General features: G+C 66.9%; 2 protein-coding genes and 2 non-coding genes across 34 annotated transcripts in view; all 4 read left to right on the top strand.

Annotated features, from left to right (window-relative positions):
- DCTN1 (dynactin subunit 1) overlaps positions 1-6,594 on the top strand; it is a 63,097-nt gene extending 56,503 nt beyond the window's left edge. For 9 of the 31 annotated variants that reach the window (XM_086890236.1, XM_086890231.1, XM_086890234.1 and 6 more), the window contains 9 exons: positions 150-281; positions 395-523; positions 1,395-1,537; positions 1,774-1,940; positions 3,162-3,295; positions 4,659-4,842; positions 5,479-5,555; positions 5,802-5,891; positions 6,258-6,594. In XM_086890236.1, coding sequence (XP_086746362.1) covers positions 150-281; positions 395-523; positions 1,395-1,537; positions 1,774-1,940; positions 3,162-3,295; positions 4,659-4,842; positions 5,479-5,555; positions 5,802-5,891; positions 6,258-6,395 — 1,194 coding nt within the window. In that variant the 3' untranslated portion in view covers positions 6,396-6,594. Of the gene's footprint in view, positions 1-149; positions 282-394; positions 524-1,394; positions 1,538-1,773; positions 1,951-2,260; positions 2,276-3,161; positions 3,296-4,658; positions 4,843-5,478; positions 5,556-5,801; positions 5,892-6,257 lie in introns of all 31 variants that reach the window. The other 22 variants (XM_086890219.1, XM_086890216.1, XM_086890217.1 and 19 more) reach the window with 4 other exon arrangements.
- A 790-nt stretch (positions 6,595-7,384) lies between these two features.
- NOP56 (NOP56 ribonucleoprotein) lies at positions 7,385-12,989 on the top strand. Its single transcript, XM_086891135.1, has 12 exons — positions 7,385-7,477; positions 7,690-7,779; positions 7,883-7,997; positions 8,080-8,241; positions 8,876-9,074; positions 9,309-9,496; positions 9,740-9,891; positions 10,116-10,216; positions 10,299-10,447; positions 10,929-11,050; positions 11,725-11,865; positions 12,254-12,989. The coding sequence occupies exons 1-12, from the start codon at positions 7,475-7,477 to the stop codon at positions 12,479-12,481; spliced, it is 1,650 nt and encodes a 549-aa protein (XP_086747261.1). The 5' UTR covers positions 7,385-7,474; the 3' UTR covers positions 12,482-12,989.
- On the top strand, positions 10,784-10,856 carry LOC147652841 (small nucleolar RNA SNORD56). Its single transcript, XR_015287632.1, has one exon. It is a non-coding gene; the product is annotated as a small nucleolar RNA SNORD56 (small nucleolar RNA).
- On the top strand, positions 11,601-11,669 carry LOC147652840 (small nucleolar RNA SNORD57). The gene has a single exon (XR_015287631.1). It is a non-coding gene; the product is annotated as a small nucleolar RNA SNORD57 (small nucleolar RNA).
- Positions 12,990-13,058: the final 69 nt, after the last annotated feature.

Below are 13,058 nucleotides of genomic sequence, written 5' to 3'. Positions count from 1 at the left end.
ACCATCAGACAGGAACATTTTAACCATCAAAAAGAACATTTTCACCATCTCTGTGACATTTTCACCATCAGAAGGAATCTCCAGTTGTGTGATGTGGGTGGGTGGGCCCGGCCCAGAGCCACCACCCACGTCCTTGCCCTCCTTGCCAGATTTACGGCTCCCAGGGCATCAATCCCTACGAGTGCCTGCGCCAGTCCTGCAGCATCCTCATGGCCACCATGAACAAGATGGCCACAGCCATGCAGGAGGGCGAGTACGACGCCGACCGCCCGCAGAGCAAGGTGGGCTGGGCTCTGGGGGTGACCAGGACAGGGGTTTGGGGAGGTTTGGGGAGATCTGGGGAGCTGTGGTGGCTGGGATTGCTCCTGAAATCCCGCCTGTCCCTGTGGTGCAGCCCACGCCGCCGGCGGAGCTCCGGGCGGCCGCGCTCCGGGCGGAGATCACGGATGCCGAGGGGCTGGGGCTGAAGCTGGAGGACAGGGAGACGGTCATTAAGGAGCTGAAGAAGTCCCTCAAGATCAAGGTGAGGTGTTCCTCGCTGATCCCTGCTCTCCTGGCTCCTCCTCAGCCATCCCTGCCTGTTCTTCATCGATTCCTGCCTCCTCCTCACCCATCCCTGCTGGTCCCTCACCCATCCCTGCCTCCTTCTCATCGATTCCTGCCTCTTCCTCACCCATCCCTGCCTCCTCCTCATTGATTCCTGCCTCTTCCTCATCAATCCCTGCCTGTCCTTCATCAACCCCAGCCTCTTCCTCATCAATCCCTGCCTGTTCTTCATCAACCCCAGCCTCCTCCTCATTGCTTCCTGCCTATCCTTCATCAAGCCCAGCCTCTTCCTCATCAATCCCTGCCTCTTCCTCATCAATCCCTGCGTGTTCTTCATCAATCCCTGCCTCTTCGTCATCAATCCCTGCCTGTCCTTCATCAATCCCTGCCTCTTCCTCATCAATCCCTGCCTCTTCCTCATCAATCCCAGCCTGTTCTTCATCAATCCCTGCCTGTCCTTCATCAACCCCAGCCTCTTCCTCATCAATCCCTGCCTCTTCCTTATCAATCCCTGCCTCCTCATCACTCCCAGCCTCTTCCTCACCCATCCCAGCCTCTTCCTCACCCATCCCATCCTGTCCCCCACCCATCCCCACTTTCCTGCCAGCTGTGGGATTCCCCCCACGCTCCCGGTGCCTCCCTGCCTGCGGAGATGCCGATCCCAAGCCCCATCCACATCTCCCGGGGATGTTTTCCCGTGGGCAGGGGGGTGCTGCCGCCCAGACCTCGCCCCTGCCGTGTTGTGGGGTGCTGAGGGCGGGAGCTGGGAGCTGTTTTGGGCTCCAGCCGCGGGTGCTGGTGATTTGGGGGGCTCTCCCAGCTCCCTGCTTCCCTCCCTGCCGCTGCAGGGCGAGGAGCTCAGCGAGGCCAACGTGCGGCTCAGCCTCCTGGAGAAGAAGCTGGACAGCGCCTCCAAGGACGCGGATGACCGCGTGGAGAAGATCCAGACCAAGCTGGACGAGACCCAGACGCTGCTCAAAAAGAAGGAGAAGTAAGTTTGGAATGGGGCTGGGGGTGTGAAGCTGGGGGAGCTCATCCGGAGGAAGCCAGGGAGCTGCTCCAAGAGCTGGAGCCAGGCTGGGAGAGCTGGGAATGTTCCCCTGGAGAAGGGAAAATTCCAGGGAATGCTGAGAGTCCCTGCAGGGGCTCCAGGAGAGCTGGAGACAAGGGCTGGAGGGACAGGCTAAGGGATCCTCACACACCCCTCCCTCCGTGTGCTCTTCCCAGGGAGTTTGAGGAGACCATGGACGCTCTCCAGGCTGACATCGACCAGCTGGAGTCGGAGAAGGTGGAGCTGAAGCAGCGCCTGAACAACCAGTCCAAGCGGACGATCGAGGGGCTGCGGGGGTCCCCGGCCTCGGGCGTGGCCTCCATCGTGTCCGGCATCGCCGGAGGTGAGCGGGGGCAGCTCGCCAGGAGCTCCAGAGGTGCTGTGGGATGGCAGTTTGGGGATGGTGCTCCCACGGCAGCTGCTGGCTCTCACAGAGCCACAGCCTCTCGCTGTTCCCAGTCCTGGCTCCCAGGGATGTTGTGCTGCCAAAGGAGCAGCCCCAGGGGCCCTGCCTGGCTCGCTCCCAGCTGCTGGGAATGGGCTCAGTCCCAGATGTGGCCCTGGGGTCCCGGAGCTGCTCCAGCCACGGCTCCTCTCCCGCCCAATCCGGGCCTTTAATCCCGATTTCTCTTGTCTCTCCCGGCCTCTCTCCCTGTGCTGCAGAGGAACAGCAGCGAGGTACGGACACCCTGCATGCAGCCCCCGGAGCATGGCGGGGAAGCCAAACCCAGCACACCCGCAGCCTGGGGAGGGAGGGATGAGCACGGAGCTGTGCTGGATGTGCATTGGGGTGACCTGGAGAGCCTTGGGAAGGGGCACTGGGAGCTGCTGGGAGCCCCGGGGAGGTGCCAGGTGTTGGTGCCAGCGCGCTGTGTCCCCATGTCCCTGTGTCCCCATGTCCCCGTGTCCCCCTGTCCCTGTGTCTCTGTGTTCCCATATCCCCGTGTCCCCATATCCCTGTATATCCCTGTGTCCCCATGTCCCTGTGTCCCCGTGTTCCCATGTCCCCATATCCCTGTATCTCCATGTCCCTGTGTTCCTGTGTCCCCGTGTACCTGTGTCCCCATATCCCAATGTCCCTGTGTTCCCATGTCCCTGTGTCCCCATATCCCCGTGTCCCCATGTCCCTGTGTCCCCGTGTCCCCATGTCCCTGCGTCCCCATATCCCCGTGTCCCCATATCCCCATGTCCCTGTGTCCCCGTATCTCTATGTCCCCATGTCCCCATATCCCCATGTCCTTGTGTCCCCGTGTCCCCATATCCCCGTGTCCCCATATCCCCATGTCCCTGTGTCCCCATGTCCCCTGAGGGCTGGCAGCGCTGACACCGGTGTCCCCTGGGGGCTGGCAGCGCTGACACCGGTGTCCCCTGGGGGCTGGCAGCACTGATGTGGGTGTCCCCTGGGGCTGGCAGCGCTGACACCGGTGTCCCCTGGGGGCTGGCAGCGCTGATGTGGGTGTCCCCTGGGGCTGGCAGCACTGACACCGGTGTCCCCTGGGGGCTGGCAGCGCTGATGTGGGTGTCCCCTGGGGCTGGCAGCGCTGACACCGGTGTCCCTCGGCAGGTGTCGGTGCCGGGCAGGTGCCGGGAGGCGGCTCCGGGCCGGTCCAGGTGAAGGACTCACCCCTCCTGCTGCAGCAGATCGACGCCCTGCAGCTGTCCCTGAAACACCTCAAGAACGAGAACAACCTGCTCAAGGTCAGGGGGAGTGTGGGGTGGGATCCCTGTGGGATCCGTGTGGGATCTCTGTGGGATCCGTGTGGGATCCGTGTGGGATGTGGGATCCCTGCGGGATGTGATCCCTGTGGGATGAGCTGGAGACCAGGCTCTGATCTGGAGGGCTCCAGGGGAGTGAGCTGAGAGCAACACTGGGGTCTGGGGGTGCAGCTGGAGCTGGGGATGCTGCTGGAGCTGGGGGCGCTCCTGGAGCTGGGGGTGCTGCTGGAACTGGGGGTGCAGCTGGAGCTGGGGGTGCTGCTGGAACTGGGGGCGCTCCTGGAACTGGGGGTGTTCCTGGAGCTGGGGGTGCAGCTGGAGCTGGGGGTGCTCCTGGAACTGGGGGTGCAGCTGGAGCTGGGGGTGCTGCTGGAGCTGGGGATGCTGCTGGAGCTGGGGGTGCTGCTGGAGCTGGGGGTGCTGCTGGAACTGGGGGTGTTCCTGGAGCTGGGGGTGCTCCTGGAACTGGGGGTGCTGCTGGAGCTGGGGGTGCAGCTGGAACTGGGGGTGCTCCTGGAACTGGGGGTGCTCCTGGAACTGGGGGTGCAGCTGGAACTGGGGGTGTTCCTGGAGCTGGGGGTGCTGCTGGAACTGGGGGTGTTCCTGGAGCTGGGGGTGCAGCTGGAGCTGGGGGTGCAGCTGGAGCTGGGGGTGTTCCTGGAGCTGGGGGTGTTCCTGGAGCTGGGGGTGCAGCTGGAGCTGGGGGTGCTCCTGGAACTGGGGGTGCTGCTGGAACTGGGGGTGCTGGTGGAGCTGGGGGTGCAGCTGGAACTGGGGGTGCAGCTGGAACTGGGGGTGTTCCTGGAGCTGGGGGTGCTGCTGGAACTGGGGGTGTTCCTGGAGCTGGGGGTGCAGCTGGAGCTGGGGGTGCAGCTGGAACTGGGGGTGCTCCTGGAACTGGGGGTGCTGCTGGAGCTGGGGGTGCTGCTGGAACTGGGGGTGTTCCTGGAGCTGGGGGTGCTGGTGGAGTTGGGGGTGCAGCTGGAACTGGGGGTGTTCCTGGAGCTGGGGGTGCTGGTGACATCCTTGCCAGCCCCGGTCCCCTCGGTCCAGACACTGCTGGCACCACCTGATTGATTGATCAATCGATTGATTGATTGATGAACACCCCATGGGGCACAGCAGCCGACAATCCAATTAACCAACCATTATAACAGATATTAATTGATGGATGAGATGCAGCAGCTCCTTAACGTCCCCAACCCAGTCCCCCCGCCATCCCCGTGTCACTTCCCCGTTCCCACCCCTTCCAGAGCGTTCTATCCCGTTCTTATCCCGTTTCCCACCGGCCTCTCCTCCGCGCTGCCGTTTCCCGGCGTTCCCTGACGGTTTCCGTGGATGCCAGGGTGCCCAGCTGAGGATGGAGCTGGCCAGCCTGGCCCCGCTGCAGGTGCCGCGGGTGGCGCGGGAGCGGCCGGGCGAGGGGCTGCCCACGCAGAGCCTGTACCGCAAAACCTCGCAGCTGCTGGAGACCCTCTACCAGCTCAGCGCCAACGCCAAGGTGCTGGACATGAGGCACAGCAAATCCAGTAGGTCCCACACAAACCCTGCTGGGGACTGGGACACCTCTGAGGGGAGGGCTCTGCTCTCTTTGGGGTGTTTGGGTCGAGGGGGACAGCTCTGTGTCCCCAGCCCTGTCGCACTCAGGGCCATCGGTGTGCTGGGGACGGGGCTCAGCGTCCAGGGCTGCTCTGGGGGGGCTCAGCCTCTCCCTGCTGGGGAGCCCCCAAAGCCCTGAAACCCCCCTGGTGCTGATCCAAGGAGGTCAGACCGTCCCCAAAACCCTCCTGGTACCAACCTGAGGAGGTAAAAACCCCCCAAAACCCTCCTGGTACCACCCTGAGGAGATCAAAACCCTCCTGGTACCAACCTCAGGAGGTAAAAACTCCCCAAAACCTACCTGGTACCAACCTGAGACAGTAAAAACCCCCCCAAAACCCTCCTGGTACCACCCTGAGGAGACCAAAACCTACCTGGTACCAACCTGAGGAGATCAAACCTTTCCCAAACCCACCTGGTACCAACCTGAACAGATCAAAACCCCAAAAACACACCTGGTACCACCCTGAGGAGGTCAAAGCCCCCCAGAGCCCCTGGTACTGACCCGAGGGGGTCCCAGCTGTGTCCGTGTCCCCCCCGCCCACCGCTCCGTTCCCTGTCTGCAGCGAGGAGCTCATCGGCGCGGCTGCTGGAGCAGACAGCCCGGCTCTGCGCCCTCAAGAACTCCATCGAAGCCCTGAAGGTGAGGAGGGGTCTTCCCGGGGGTGGGGGACCTGCTGGGACCCCCAGCCCAGCCCTCCAGACCCCCAGGCTGGGGCTGGTGGCACCTGGTGGCAGCGAGGGGACAAGGTGCCACCCGTTCCCGTTCCCCTCCCAGAACAGTCGGGTTTGACCCCCCTGCCCTGTGCCCAGGGTGGGCGAGGGGCTCTGGGGGGCTCAGGGGGTCCCCACGGGGTGGGTTTTGGGGTGACCTCGCTGTGCCCCCCAGGACGACACGCTGAGGGAGATGGTGCAGCAGCAGCCGGGCGCCGGCGTCTCCTCCACCTTCGGCACCTTCCCGTCCTCTTCCTTCCTGAAGGTGAGACCCCCATCCCCGGGGACCCCCGGCTCCAAGGGACCCCAATCCCCAGGAATCCGCTGCCTTGGGACCTCAGCCCCAAAGGAGTCCCCCAATCTCGAGGGACCCCCATTCCTGAGGGAACCCCGATTCCGAGGGACCCCAACCACAAGAAACTCCCAATCCTGAGGGCCCCCAATCAATCCCAAGGACTCCCGTTCCTGATCCCAAATTTCCCTGGAACTGCCAGCCCCGAGGGATCCCCCATTCCCCAGGGATCCGACGGGTGAAACCCCTCCTTCAACAGCCGCCTCTCCCCATCCCGGGGGCCAGGGCGGGACCCCCGGCAGTGCGGGGGTGGCGCTGAGCGCGGCGCTGTCCCCGCAGGCCAAGCAGGAGCAGGCGCAGGGCCCGGCGCTGTGCGGGCGGGTGACGATCCCGTGCGCCCCGGGGCACGGCCAGGCGCACCGGCTGCTGCTCACCCCCGAGCTGCTCCAGCACCTCCGCCAGCACTTCGTGGCTTGAGCCGGCCCCGCCGCGGGACTCCCCGCTTTCCCCCCGGCCCCGCTCGCGGCTGCAGCCGGAGCCGCTTCCCCCGGGGGGATCCGCGCCCCCCGCGCTGCTCCCGGACACTGCGGACCCCCCTCTCCCCCGGGACCCCCGCGGGGCCGGGGCTGCGGCCCCTCCGCGCTCCTCGCACACAATAAAACAGCCCTGGATCAGCTGCCTGGAGCTGCTGCGGGGGGGACACGGGGGGACACGGGGGGGGGGACAGGGGGGGACAGGGGGGGACACGGGAGGGGACAGGGGAGGGGACACGGGGGGACAGGGGAGGGACACGGGGAGACACCGGGGGGGACACGGGAGGGGACAGGGGAGGGGACACGGGAGGAACACGGGAGGGACACGGGAGGGGACACGGGAGGGACACGGGAGGAACACGGGAGGGGACACGGGAGGGACACGGGAGGGGACACGGGAGGGACACGGGGGGGACACGGGAGGGGACACGGGAGGGACACGGGAGGGACACGGGAGGGGACACGGGGGGGACACGGGGGGGACACGGGAGACCATAAAAGGGGACTGGGGGGTGACGGGAGGGGACCGAGAGAGCCCCAGGAAGGGACCGGGGGGACATTTGGGGGTCCCGGGTGGGACTTGGAGGGCACTGAGGCTCTCAGGAGGGGATCGGGAAGGCTCTGGACGCCCGGGTAAGGGGACACGGGGACATTTGGGGGTCCCGGGGTGGCACCACGGGGACATTCGGGGGTGGCGGGTCCCGGCACGTGCGGCCGCGCGCGCGCGCCAAACGGCGCGGGAAGGGGCGGGGCTGGGGCGCGTGCGCGCGGCCCCCATTGGCCAGCGCGCAGGAAAAGGCGGGAGGAAACGGCTCCTCCCGGCTCTGATTGGCAGCCGCCGCCGAGGGGGCGGGGTCAGCGCCTCCTCTGCCTGATTGGCTGCTGGGCGGGCCCATCGAGAGCAGCCCGCGGTGATTGGCGGAGGGCGCGGCGTAGTGGGCGCTGATTGGTGGAAGATGAAGGAGGCGGGGTTCCGGCGGGGACGCGGCCTCATTTCCGGGCGGCGACGGCGGCGGGAGGGCGATGGTGAGCGAGGGCCGGGCCGGGGCCGCATCCGCCGCCATCGGGAGTAGGGGGGAGCCGGGAGCCCCCTCGGGCCGCATCGGGACGCGCCGGGGCCGCAGGGAGGCCGGGGGAGCCGCGTGGAGCGGGGCCGGGCGCTGCGCGGGGGCGGCGGGCGCGGGGATGGGCGGGAGCCGCCGGTGCCGCCCCGGTGAGCGGAGCCCCCGGTGCCGCAGGTGCTGCTGCACGTGCTGTTCGAACATGCGGCCGGGTACGCGCTGTTCGCCGTGCGGGAGGTGGAGGAGATCGGGCTGCTGCTGCCGCAGGTACGGGCCGGGAGCGGCGGGGGAGGCCCGGGGGTGCCGGGGGGGAGCGGCCGCACCCCCGGGCTCGATTCCCGTGCCCGCTGTGACCGGAGCCGCCCCGCAGGTGGAGGAGAGCGTCCTCACCCTGGGCAAGTTCCACAACGTGGTAAAGCTGGTGGCGTTCTCGCCGTTCCGCTCGGCGCAGAGCGCGCTGGAGAACATGAACGCCGTGTCCGAGGGTGAGTGCGGGACCGGGACCCCCGGAACCCCCGGGACCCCCGGAACCCCCGGGCACCGCCCTGAGCCCGCCGTGCCCCGCAGGAGTCCTGCACGAGGACCTGCGGCTGCTGCTGGACACGGCGCTGCCCCCCAAGAGGAAGAAGGTGCTGCTGGGGGTGGGCGATGCCAAGATGGGCGCGGCCGTGCTGGAGGAGCTGGGGGTGCAGTGCCAGACCGGCGGCGTGGTGGCCGAGCTGATGCGCGGTGAGCGGGGACACGGGGAGGCTCTCCTGGAACCGGGGACACGGGACGGTTCTCCTTTAACCGGGGACACGGGACGGCTCCCCTGGAACCGGGGACACGGGACGGTTCTCCTTTAACCGGGGACACGGGACGGCTCCCCTGGAACCGGGGACACGGGGACGGCTCCCCTGGAACCGGGGACACGGGACGGCTCTCCTGGAACCGGGGACACGGGGACGGCTCTCCTTGGACCGGGGACACGGGGATGGCTCTCCTGGAACCGGGGACATGGGGATGGCTCTCCTGGAACCGGGGACACGGGACGGCTCCCCTGGAACCGGGGACACGGGGATGGCTCTCCTGGAACCGGGGACACGGGGATGGCTCGCCTTTAACCGGGGACACGGGGAGGCTCTCCTGGAACCGGGGACACGGGGATGGCTCGCCTTTAACCGGGGACACGGGGAGGCTCTCCTGGAACCGGGGACACGGGGATGGCTCTCCTGGAACCGGGGACACGGGGATGGCTCTCCTTGGACTGGGGACACGGGGACGGCTCTCCTTGGACCGGCCGGGGTTTCCGCGAGCGGCGGCCCCGGGACAGCCCGTGCCGGCAGCTCGGTGTCCCCGCCCGGTGACCCCCGTGTCCCCGCAGGGATCCGGCTGCACTTCCCGGCGCTGGTCCGGGGCCTGACGGCGCAGTCGGCGGCCAAGGCCCAGCTGGGGCTCGGTCACAGCTACTCCCGGGCCAAGGTGAAGTTCAACGTGCACCGGGTGGACAACATGATCATCCAGTCCATCAGCCTGCTGGACCAGCTGGACAAGGACATCAACACCTTCTCCATGCGGGTCCGGTCAGTGGGGACGGATCCGGGGGGGTTTGAAGGGTTTGGGGTCCCCCCTCCCCACGCTTACCGCAGGCACCGCCGCTGCTCCGGCCGCCTGTACAGACCGGGGAGGGACAGCAGCTCCCCGAGGGCCACCGGCCGGGCCGCAGGGCCACGGCGTGGACCTGGGGGGACATCTGGGGACATTTGGGGTGGCCTGGGGACACGGGTGGCACCGGTGACAGTGTCCCGTCCCCGCAGGGAGTGGTACGGGTATCACTTCCCCGAGCTGATCAAGATCGTCCCCGAGAACTCCATGTACTGCCGGGTGGCCAAATTCATCGGGAACCGCCGGGAGCTGAGCGAGGAGAGCCTGGAGGGGCTGGAGGAGATCGTCATGGACAGCGCCAAGGCCCAGACCATCCTGGAGGCCTCCCGCTCCTCCATGGGTGAGAGGGGCTCCAGGGGGGTTCCAGGGGGCTCCCAGGGGGGTTCCAGGGGGCTCCCAGGGGCTCCAGGGGGGTCCCAGAGGATCCCAGGAGCTCCAAAGGAGCTCCAGGGGCGTCCCAGGAGCTCCAGGGGGGTTCCAGAGGGTCCCAGGAGCTCCAAAGGGGCTCCAGGGGGGTCCCAGGGGTCCCAGAGGTGTCCGGCCACGCGGTCAGCACCGCCGCTCACCCCGTGCCGCCCCGCAGGGATGGACATCTCCCCCCTGGACCTGATCAACATCGAGAGCTTCTCCCGCCGCGTCATCTCGCTGTCCGAGTACCGCAAGGGGCTGCAGGAGTACCTGCGCTCCAAGATGAGCCAGGTGGCCCCCAGCCTGTCGGCGCTCATCGGGGAGGTGGTGAGTGCGGTGCCCGGGGTGCCCCACCGGCCGCGGACGTGATGTCAGAGTGAATCTGTCAATCCACTGAGCTGCGCTGCTGACGCTTCCACTGCTGATCCCGGCCTGCGGGGACCCCTCCCTGCGCCCTCGGGGGGTTCAGGGTCACCCTGGGACCCCTCCCTGCGCCCTCGGGGGGTTCAGGGTCACCCCGAGCCCCCCCTGAGCCGGTGCTGTCCCCCCAGGTGGGCGCCCGCCTCATCTCGCACGCCGGCAGCCTCACCAACCTGGCCAAGTACCCGGCGTCCACGGTGCAGATCCTGGGCGCCGAGAAGGCCCTGTTCAGGTACGGCCGGGGCCCGGGGAGGGGCTGGGCGTGCTCGGGGGGCTGCGTTCAGGGGGTCCTGACCCCCTCCATCCCCTCCCAGGGCGCTGAAGACGCGGGGGAACACCCCCAAGTACGGCCTCATCTTCCACTCCACCTTCATCGGGCGCGCGGCCGCCAAGAACAAGGGGCGGATCTCACGCTACCTGGCCAACAAGTGCACCATCGCCTCGCGCATCGACTGCTTCTCGGGTGCGTGGGGGGCTCTGGGGGGGTCTGGGGGCGCAGACTGGGCACTGTCACCGTCAGGGGGCTCAGGGGGGGTTTGGGGGTACAGACCGGGCACTGGCACCCCCAGGGGGCTCAGGGGGTGTTTGGGGGCACAGACCAGGCACTGTCACCCTCAGGGGGGCTCTGGGGGGTGCAGACCAGGCACTGTCACCCCCAGGGGGGCTCAGGGGGGGTTTGGGGGCACAGACCAGGCACTGGCACCCCCAGGGGGCTCAGACCGGGCACTGGCACCCCCAGGGGGGCTCTGGGGGTACAGACCAGGCACTGGCACCCTCAGGGGGGGATTTTGGGGCAGCTCTGCCATGATGGGAACATTTTTCGTCAACAGCATCTCACGGTGTGTGAATGGTGACACCTCTGGGCTGAGCAGAGCACGGGGGGGTTTTTGGGGGGCTTTTGGGGGGTTTGGGGTGCAGGGTGAGTGCTGAGCCCCTCCCCACAGAGGTCCCCACCAGTGTGTTCGGGGACAAGCTGCGGGAGCAGGTGGAGGAGCGCTTGGCCTTCTACGAGACCGGGGAACCGCCCCGCAAGAACCTGGAGGTGATGAAGGAGGCGGTGGTGGAGGTGAGGAGGAAGAGGAGGGTGGGGATGCTGAGGGATGAAGGAGAGCGGTGGGGATGGAGATGGAGGGGCTGAGGTGATGAAGATGATGGAGGTATCGGGGGGATGAAGATCGTGAGTGGGAGGGGCTGGGACGATGGAGGGTGGGGGGAGGGGGTGAGGGTGAGGGGCTGGGGGGATGAAGATGAAGATGATGGTGAGATCCTGTGGTGATGAAGATGAGGTGGTGGTGATGATGATGAGGTGCTGGGGGGACAATGAAGATGATGATGAAGGTGATGACAATGGTGAGGTGCTGGGGGTGATGATGATGAAGATGATGATGACGATGAGGTGCTGGGGGGATGAAGATAATGATGAAGATGATGAGGGTGAGGTGCTGGGGGGACGAAGATGATGATGACAATGGTGAGGTGTTGGGGGTGATGATGAAGGTGATGATGATGATGAGGTGCTGGGGGTGATGAAGATGACAATGGTGAGGTGCTGGGGGGAGGAAGATGATGAAGATGACGATGATGGGGTGCTGGGGGGAGGAAGGCCAGGCCCGTGCCGGAAGTGATGTCACTGTGCCATCCTGACCCGCTGTGGAGGCCAAAGACTGATTTAATGAGTCTGATCCTGCCGGGCCGTGGCCGCGCCCGGGAGCGTCCCCTGCTCACCCCCCGTGTCCCCAGGCCAGCGAGGTGGTGGCTGAGGTGAGGAGGAGGCAGGAGAAGAAGGAGAAGAAGAGGAAGAAGAGGGAGAAGCGGCGGCTGGAGGCCCTGGCAGCAGCGGCTGCCGAGGAACCGGCGGAGAACTCGGTGATGGAGACAGAGGTGAGGGGAGGGGGAGACCCTTGGGGGGCTGGGGAGGTGTTGGGGGAGGGGGAGGATGGGCAGACCCTTGGGGGGCTGGGGAGGTGTTAGGGGGCCCCACGGGGGGATGGGGGAGGATGGGGAGACCCTTGGGGGGCTGGGGAGGTGCTGGGGGGCCCCACGGGGGGAGGATGGGGAGACCCTTGGGGGGCTGGGGAGGTGTTAGGGGGCCCCACGGGGGGATGGGGGAGGATGGGGAGACCCTTGGGGGGCTGGGGAGGTGCTGGGGGGCCCCACGGGGGGATGGGGGAGGATGGGGAGACCCTTGGGGGGCTGGGGAGGTGTTGGGGGGCTCCTCTGCCCCACGGGGGCAGGGGGATGGGGCAGAGCTGACGGGGGCTCCCCACAGGAGAACGATGTGGGCACCAAGAAGAAGAAGAAAAAGAAGAAGCAGCAGGAGGAGTCGGAGCCCGAGGAGAACGGGGTGGAGGAGGAGGAGGAGGAAGAGGAGGAAGAGCCACTGCCCAAGAAGAAAAGGAAAATCACGGTGGAGCCTGAGGAGGAGGAGGAGGAGGAGAAGAAGAAGAAAAAGAAGAAGAAGAAGAAGGCAGCGGCTCGGGACTCGGAGGAGGATTAGCGAGCCGAGCACTGGACTGGACTGATGGACTGACGGACACTCCCGAGGTGTCCCCAGCGCCACCTGGAACTTGTCACAGCCCCTGGTGGCCTGGCTGATCCCTGTGGCCACCGGCAGCCCCCGGACTGTGCCTCACACAGCGGAACTGCCACCCCTGGCCCTGCACGGGCTGGGCCCCCTTCCTCGGGGACTTTGGGCTGTCCCCAGGGTGTGTCCCCATTTTTGGGGACCTCAGGCTGTCCCCAGGCGCTCTGTGTCCCCTTCTTTGGGGACCTGGAGCTGTCCCCAGCCGTGTCCCCTTTCCCAGGGGACCTGGGTCTGTCCCCAGGGTGTGTCCCCATTCTTGGGGACCTCAGCCTGTCCCCAGCTGTGTCCCCAGGTGCTGTGTCCCCATTCTTGGGGACCTCAGCCTGTCCCCAAGCCGTGTCCCCTTTCCCTGGGGCTGTCCCCAGCCGTGTCCCCACCCCTGGCTGTGCCCCGACCCCCAATAAAGGGCTGTGAGGTTGTTGCTGAGCGCTCCTGTCCTGCTCCGGGGCCGGGGGTGGCAGGCTGTCCCCAGCGGGGTCACCCTGTCACC

The sequence above is a fragment of the Cyanistes caeruleus genome, chromosome 5, assembly GCF_971803275.1.
Source record: "Cyanistes caeruleus chromosome 5, bCyaCae1.hap1.1, whole genome shotgun sequence".
In the NCBI taxonomy this organism is placed as follows: Eukaryota; Metazoa; Chordata; class Aves; order Passeriformes; family Paridae; genus Cyanistes; species Cyanistes caeruleus.
This window is presented reverse-complemented; position numbering and strand designations above follow the sequence as displayed.

What these genes read in the sequence shown, in the direction of transcription:
- NOP56 (XM_086891135.1), top strand. An exon ending in CATGAACGCCGTGTCCGAGG is followed by an intron (nt 7,998 to 8,079) that starts GTGAGTGCGGGA and finishes CGTGCCCCGCAG; the next exon opens with GAGTCCTGCACGAGGACCTG. An exon ending in ACCTTCTCCATGCGGGTCCG is followed by an intron (nt 9,075 to 9,308) that starts GTCAGTGGGGAC and finishes CCGTCCCCGCAG; the next exon opens with GGAGTGGTACGGGTATCACT.